The 8,866-nt window shown below is 30.9% G+C and overlaps 1 protein-coding gene across 2 annotated transcripts in view; it reads left to right on the top strand.

The window, feature by feature from the left end:
* Positions 1–8,866, top strand: part of LOC123006673 (hemicentin-1) — a 111,653-nt gene that overhangs the window by 4,734 nt on the left and 98,053 nt on the right. For both annotated transcript variants that reach the window (XM_044401334.1, XM_044401333.1), the window contains exon 2: positions 1,458–1,510. In XM_044401334.1, the coding sequence (XP_044257269.1) occupies positions 1,462–1,510 (49 nt within the window). In that variant the 5' untranslated portion in view covers positions 1,458–1,461. The remainder of the gene's footprint in view (positions 1–1,457; positions 1,511–8,866) is intronic.

Raw genomic sequence — 8,866 nt, 5'->3', positions numbered from 1 at the left:
AGTACTGCATTGTTTTCCTGCTCTGGCCATCTTTCTTCATATTGGCCAGAAGCTTTCGTATTTCCGTTTCTAACTCATCTTGGGCTTCAATGAATTTGGCAAACGTTTCCGTTATGGGGGGCATGATGATGTTGTGAGGTGATGAATTATCACTTTCCTTTTTATTTTAATTTTGTAGCACTGGCACTACACTAACACTCACGGCGATTTGTTTTATCACACGCCGCGGCGAATTTTTTTTTTTTTTTTTTTTTTTACGAACAAATCACTGATTTTTCGCGGCGAAGGTTCAAAAGGTTTAAATACCTTTTTAGGCTCGAAGGACCATGTTCGGCGAAGCTTAAGGGTTGTGTAGCAAATAACAGTCGCTGTTGTACTATTATAAAAACTCGATTTATTATAAAAATAATTTGATTATATACAATTTCTAACTTAAACTAAAACAGTAAATCTAAAACATTGGCTACCTTAATGATGAATTACCAATTTATTTTATAAAACTATATTGATGATTGTTTGTTTGTCGCTGGCATAATGACCCAATTAAGACATTTCGCTGATCGTTGCTGACCGCGCGGAAGTGTCTGCTCGGGTCGGTGCACTATTGCGACAAACTTGTCGAAATGTTAAATTTTATAAAAAAATGAAAATTGTTCGTTTGAACACCTACAGTGTCTACATGAACATGAAAATATAATTTTTATTTATTACAATGAAAACGTGGCAATTGTACCATTGTAATAAAACTTGCGATTAATTGCAAGTATACTCGGAAACTTTTTCAGCAAATTCAAGTCGTTTTCAACAAAATAACATAGGTGTCAACATTTACATGTTGACATATATTACTGTAATGTACAAATAATTTTGCAACATCAGATATTTTCCATGTCATCAATCTTAAAAATGCTGTATGATATAAATGCAAATTAGCCCTCAAATCGCATTGTGTTATTTTTCTTGTAATAGATTACTAAAAATAACAATTAAAAATAACATTAAATAAACAAAATCCCGAAAAATAAACGACAGATAATATTCATAAATAACTATGATTGCGTAAAAAGTGGCAACTTTACACAGATAAAAACATAAAAACGAATATTAAAGTGTTGGTAAGTTTAAAAATACAAACTGCACATAAAACTAAAAACTGCCAAAGGCTCTTTTATATCCGTCGCCGACGGTAGTTTTAATGGGTAATCGTTTTTGATCAGCTTTATTATTCGTACAGTTTGCATAACACCGCGTCAAAATTCAGGTAACTTGATTATAATTTCTCTTTTACAAATAATGTAGAAAGTTAATAACTTAAATTATAAATTTGCGAAGAAGAATCGATCAATTTGTCAAGTTGTCTTGGAAAGTTGTTACTTTAAATAACATTTTAAAATAAGTAAATGATAATTTTCTTTAACATAGCATATTTTTATAATCTAATAAAGTTTTAATTTTAGGACAATGGATTGCAGAGTCCTGCTTTTCTGGCTATCTACAAACTGGATACACGGTAAGAATGTGTAACTTCGCAATTTACACGTCTTGCATTTGTGTGAAACTTTTGGAAAATCCCGCTCTGATAGAAACGGACCTGTAAACTAATCACTTGCAGGAAAGTTGCAAGCTGCAATACGCCACTCGATACAGTCGGGGATTGTAATTGTACTGCATCGCTGCCAATGATGTATGTATGCATACATACAATAAAACTTGCATTTCAAATATGATCCAAAAGAAGCGCACAAAAACATGTAAACATTAAATCCCTGTTATTTTAAACTGTCTAATCATCTTTATTTAGATCGAATCGTATTTTAATTGAGTGCAATCAACTCGGAATTCCCAAAACGTTCAACTTCCTACATCCAATTACTATCATCACCGGATAGTTTCTATTTGTTTTTGAATTGATTTTTACAGCGTTGGCCAGTTTTCAAATTCAATACCCAGTGATTGAAGCAAAGAGTGCAACCTACATTTGGAATAAGCAATAAAGAGAAAGAAGCAGGAAATTAAATAACTTTATTTTTTTGGCATTCTGTAATTAATAAGCTTTAATAAAAAAAATCATTTATTTCCAGTTCTGGTAAGATGTAATAGTAAGTGTGGCATTGGCATCGCACTAGGATCAATTTGAAGCTAATGTTCAAAGGCGTTCTTGACAAGATCTGTATAGAAAATTGTTGTATTTTTGTATGTTTTATAAAAAGCTTCTTACAGCTGGAGATAGCTTTTGATATCGAAAAACGGATTCATCACTCAATATGAATTCAGAAAGTTGCAAGAAACCTTTCTCTAAAAATAGGGATTTTGAAGGCTGTACTTTTGGTACGTTCTAAATACCTCTTTGATGGTGAACATTTGGATTATGCATGCAAAATGAATTTATCTGTGAAAATTGCAAGTTTAATCTAATAACAAATTTTAATCTATATTAACGATAACGCTGTAATAACTGCACAATAATGAACAAGTTGCAAAACTGAAAGTGGATATTTAGCTCCCTTTGTGCGTAACAATGTTTATTTCGGTTAGATTGCCTTAAACCCAAACTTGCATGAAAAGTAATTTGGGCTGAATGTGCCTTTGGTATTTATTGAAGGCAATTTGCTATTTATTACGTATTAACAATAAATTATTTATTAACGACGAAAATAAAATTTTACGCACTACACTTACCGAAGTTATTACGTAATGAACATAAAGTTAAATCCGAATTTACGGCCGATTCGGAAAGGTCCGGTCAAATAATAAACAAGAAAAATACAAACACCGCTCTTTAACTCTAACTGCTAAAATTCGCATTTTAACAACATCCTGTTCTGCTATTAATCGAATAATGGAGATAACCGACTGCATAGACCATTAGTCGATAACAAATCCAATAATCGTTAATTAATCCACAATCCGGCCATTGTGCATCGGTAACAATGTAACTCTGCAATAATTGATTAAATAATTTTCGACTATCATAACAAATACTATTGACCACAATATTTTTATCTTCCTAATGACAAATTCAGATTTAGGTATATGTAAATTACAATAAACGCGCGATTATTTAAATCAATCCAGCAAACACTGACAAAGTGACAAGCCGTCATTTAGCGGCCTGCGGTTCGATTCTCGGTGATTTTGCTATACACCATCATAATACACAATAAATTTCAATTAATTCCAGTTGCAAGAAGTAAAATTTTCGTGCTTGGTGATGGCGTAACACCAGCACTTGAATACAAAAAATATTCACGCAGTCAATGTGAACATTTTTTCTTCTGTTACGAGCTGATGAACGAGTTTAAAATTGCTTCTGATCGCATTACACCGTACAAATTGTCAGAGTAGTAGCGGATTCTTTGAAAAATCTATTTATGCATAATTAAGTCACGTAGTTTTGCTGCCTTTCCTTTAATAAAAGAGATTTGCATGAATAAAGTGTAAACAATTTTCTAAAAATAAAATATTCCTATCAATAGTATTTACACATTTCATATAATTATAAACGTTAAGATGTGGATCAATGTTTGTACAAGCTACTTGAAAATTATTAGGAAATTTCTTGTTACCTTTAATAAAATCCATATTACTCTTCCTTTCCCAAATCTTGATTTAATCCACGTTTAATTTCCTTCGGTATAGCAGGTGAGGGGTTAGTGCTTAACTAAGTTCATGTTTGTACAAGTTGATGACACGAACTGGATTCCTCTTAACCTTAAATGTTTCTAAATAAATTGCTCTCTAGATGCAATGTGCGCTTACATAAATTTTAGAATGATAAATAAAATTTAACATTTTCCAAAGTTACCTTCTAATTTACTTTTTTTCAGAAAAGTTTGCAATTTATGGCCATTTAACCGGCTGCTTTTTCAACCACAAACTTTAAATTTAATTTTCTAACAATTATATTTTTAAAATATGAAACTGTTAAAACTGTTGTTATAAAAGGTTGAAGCTTCGGAAACAACATTTATTTTTATTCGAGTACATTTAGGTATTGATTTATGCTGTTACTGACACAATATTTTTGTTTCCAGACATTTCTTTTTTTTATAGAAACGCAGAGCGTACAATTAAATTGGAGTATATTCAGTATTAAGTATTAAGAACCGTAAGGACATTTTATCGATCGAAGACAATTGTGTGTGATTAATCAATGTTAAAATAAACGGATGTAATGAAGTTGAAGATATGATGTATGGTGAATGGGTTAGATGGATAAAAAGTGTATTGTTTGGGATAAATTGGTACATGTGCTGTGTCGATTGATGCGCTGTAATCTAGTGGCTTCATGTATGTGTTAGGATGGCCAATGTCGCTTTTTCGTATTATCCTATATTGAATGTTCTTGCTGGTTGAGCTTAAAGTGGTTTTTGTTCGAAAACGTACTTCTGCTGATGGACTAATGGATGTAAATTCAAATTTTATGCCCACTCATGAATATTTCTATTCAATATCACGGGTGGACATTTCTCTTTTTATCACCATATCTCATTTAGCTGGTGAATGAATTATAAGACAATTCGCATAAGAGCTTTATGTAATCATATTTAAAACCCTAATCAGTGCATTTGAATAAATTTAATTCATTTATCTGAAATAGTTTTATTCAAATGTCTTGGTCATTTAGATTTCAGTTTGGAAATGGAAAGAATTTTAAAGTGTCGATAAGAGGTTATGCAGGTAAGCGTCATTCGTAGTGTTATGGCCGGTCTATGCTAAACGTTTGAGGGCTTACCCGGAATCCCCATAACATTCTGAACGCGGGCTTATAAGCATCGCATCAGAAATCAACCCTAGAATAGTAAGCAGGACCTATGTATGCTAATTTACTTCGATTTTGCACTACCCCACTCAAGTCGCTACCTAAGTACTTCGTTTCATTTACATAAATTTGTAAACAAAACAATGTTTATTTGACTTTGATTGGCAAATTTAGCAGAATAAATAATAATCCTCATAAGCACACAGCTTTTACAAAGCTCACTCTCCCAGCTCCAGTTTCAGGAAGCTCGATACAAAACAACTTTTACAATTATTGATTTTTATAACTGCGGTGATTAACTTCTAAAAAGCTTATCTATACGCCAATTTGAACTCTCGAACTTAATTACTTCCAAACTATGTACTTTTAAATTGAATAAATCTAACTAACAAGCTATTTTACAATTCACCAATTCGACAAACGACGACAAAATTAACACGCAATTGACAGTTAATTGTCTCTTTAACACCAACGTTTACAGTAGTATACCACGTTGTCGCCAGATTTGTCACAACATAAAGATAAAACCGTCTTAATAGCTGTCACACCTTTATGTTATTCATCTTTTCATTCATTATGAAATAAATGCGGCTTTGTCATACAAAACTCAATTCGCTGTCAAGAGTACACACACAAAACACCAACCCTAATTAACAAACACAAATCCAAACACCTCCCAGTAATTCGATGCAGTTATGTTACGGCATGTACTCTATATTTAAAAAAAGCAATCAACATTAACTAATTCATACACACAAAAACATAATTATTACCTACAACAACTCATAAACAACTATGTATGTTATTAATAGTGTTACATTCTCAATCACTTGTTTTCGTAACTGATAAACCGATGCGGTTTTCCATGTGCAGATGTGTTTCAAAAGTAAATAACAAAAACAATTGAGGATAATGGCCTAGACCTAGAATACAACGTAGTGTAAATTAAAAGTGTCACTCAGATACAAAATTGACAAAATTTGTATTCATGAATTCCACTTCAAATGAATTATTGGTTCTAAACACACGTGATACGTTCATTCCGGTCACCCTTGATTAGAACTCAGATATTCCTACTTAGAAAATTACCATATCGATTGATAACACTTCATTAATGATCTTTAGGTTTATGCTGTCAAAAACTGGTTGACTTCTCAGATTAATCTGTTTCTGATTAATAATGCGAAAGTTAAAACATCACTAGGTGATTTATTGTTTTGCGTGTAAAGAGAAAAAGTCGGTCACCAATAATAATTGTAAGAAAAGTGGTTGATTTTTAAAAGAGCGACATATGAAATGACTTTGGGGAAATTATGAATTTAAAGTTAAGGAAATTATATAAGTTTGTTGAAGGTGGTGCTAAAATTATCACGCCAACCCTCAGTGGCGTCATGAAGAATCATCATTTAGCCATTACAAGTTACTTACAGTTTAGGACAAAACTTTGCATAGTAAAATTTTTAATAAATAATAAGCCGTTAAAAATATCGAAAACACTGCCATTTTTAACGAGTTTGTAAGAAAGTGTTTTTTATTTTGCCAACAAAGCAGTTTAATAAATGTTCAGTTACAGATATACTAGTCATTTATCGAGTGTTTCAGCATTTCATTTGAGCGACATTAAAACTGTCAAGCCTGTTGTCAAGCCGGTTTAAAAACGAATTATTAATTACAAAATTTCATTGTGAAATGTTAAATAAATTTATTTTTAGCTTGGAAAGGATCTGAAGAAAAAAATCCTGGCTGTATATTTTCTTATAATTAATGAACGTTTTATTTGTTTGTAACTTTAAAATAGTTAGACTCTTGCATATGCCTTGTAAATAATTTCAATCAATAATAAAAAATTCTTTTATCAAATGTAAATTGTTACTTTGGATGCCTGTCAGAAACACATAAACGGTCAAGGAGCGAAATAGTTAAATTAACCCCAGATGTTAATAAATCAAATTTGTGAAGACTAATACTTGCGAACAAATTCATCAATTACATTTTCTCTCATACAAAATAATAAATCTTAATGTAGACTTTTTGTTCGCAATGGATTCGTTTGCTCCCTTTCATTAAAAATGATATTTTGTGAATAATTATCGCAAAAACGTAAGCGAAACATTTACATCATGACACAATGCGAAAAATTAACTCTAATTTGCTTTTCGACGTTCTAATTATAACACTTTCGTGAATCTTTTACAATTTGGAAAGTCGTTTGAACACAAACTTTACGTTTTGCGTTTTCTTGTAAGAACTCCACTTATTTTACAATGTGTCCAATCTAATTAAGTACTAGCTCAACTAAGTTACCAACAACGTCAAGTTATAAAACTTAACCTGAAGTTAACAAAAAACGCTTGACAAACAAACATTTCAACTTATCCTTAAGCCGATCCGATAAAGCAGTTCCCCGTTTCATATTGTTCTTCGTTTATTATTTTTTTGTTTTAGACATTATCTTATAAAGTCATAAACTTATAAATAATATTTTGTGGCATCTTACACAAAATTTTACATAGTTTCAACAAAGGTAAAAACAATTTTAATTTGATTTAATTGACATCTCTGTCAATTACTGTTTAAAATAAAAATTTGGTCAACATATTTTTCACGATTCGACAAACAATGGTAAAGTGATCAAGATTCTTCAAATAGGATTTCAAAACTGTAGTTTACAAAGTTTTTAGATTGCCTTCGTTAAAAATTTACCAACAAGTGCGCAAAACTGAAATAGCGCAACGATTGTCTGGATTAAATAGGCACCATTTGCCATCTAGCAATGCTTCGTGCTTGTTTTATCTGTGATAAAAATATTTTATTTAGATGAATATTGTCCCAGTAGTAAGGGGTACTTTGATATTTTGCTCGGAGATTATTAGAAAGAGCTCTTGAATTTCAAATTGGAGCTTTTCTCAACATCCTAAGTAATGTAGTTTAAAAAGTATAAACTTAACTTGCAGCTATTGAATACAGTTTACAAGGATTACGAAAGATATAAAAGCTTTCAAATTTATTTTTCACGATAGAAGAGAAAAAAATTGTCAAAGTGGGTGCCGTAATACGTTTCAAGTAAATTATACTGCGAAAATGTATGCAAATAGAATTAATGTAAAGGGAATATAAATTTCAATTTGACCCAAAATGGTAGCGTTCCAAAAATAAATAATTTGTGAAAAATATACTTTACGTAATATTGTTTTTCTTAATAATTTATCGCAGTGACTACAGACTTGAAGAGTTAAAAAGTTTATTTATTTTGAATTTTACTTGCTTTATTTTCCAAATATTTCAATTCAGAAAATTGGAAAGCATTACTTTTGAATACGAAAAAGTATTAAAAGGTTTAGATTTAATTTCAAAGAAGAGAATATACATGTATTATACATAGATAAGGGATGAAAGAAACATTGCCTTCTATTCAATCAAAAAGATTTTGGCATAAAAAAACTGTTTCAGGATTTTCCGTCTGGCATGTCAAATACAAAACATGTGTACGTTTGTTTTAAAATCCCTCTTTTATACGAAAACAGATATGAATTAAATTATCTTTTGTTTAAGATGGTTTTTTTCGTCTTTCGTCTAAAAACTCGCAATGACAGAAACATATATTCAAGTTAATCTAAGATCTATTTTCAAATGTCTTCTTACTGTTGAAATATGGCGTTTAAGTAAAGCGACATTTAAATATAATATTTTATAAAGCGGTGCGAAAAATGGAGAAGGAAAACCGCTGATATATGTTGTGCGGAACTGCTGGAAGTACACTCGGTAATCTCCAAGTTTGCACTTTTATTATAACTAAAAATTTCTGTTGTTTCAATATATATCATCCTTAACACAACACCGACAAAGATAAAAGCTTTTCCTCTGTACATCGAAAGTGAAACACTAAAACAAGACTAATGCAAAACAAGTAGATTAATAATTATGCAGATGATACAATAGAAACTTTAATTTGCACACCAGTAAAACACAAACTAAGCTATTTCAAGGATTTAATTAAAGAAAAAAGAACAAACAAGCTTAGAAAAAAGCTAAATTCGAAGTGAGAAAAGTCCAGATTTTAGTATTCTGCGACTTAATCTTGGTGTTTATTATTAATAGAAATAG

This window comes from Tribolium madens, unplaced genomic scaffold, assembly GCF_015345945.1.
Source record: "Tribolium madens isolate multiple individuals breed KSU strain unplaced genomic scaffold, Tmad_KSU_1.1 Scaffold_2;HRSCAF=44;Tcas5.2_LGX, whole genome shotgun sequence".
In the NCBI taxonomy this organism is placed as follows: Eukaryota; Metazoa; Arthropoda; class Insecta; order Coleoptera; family Tenebrionidae; genus Tribolium; species Tribolium madens.
The sequence above is the reverse complement of the archived record's forward strand: the minus strand, read 5'-3'. Positions and strand labels throughout refer to the sequence as shown.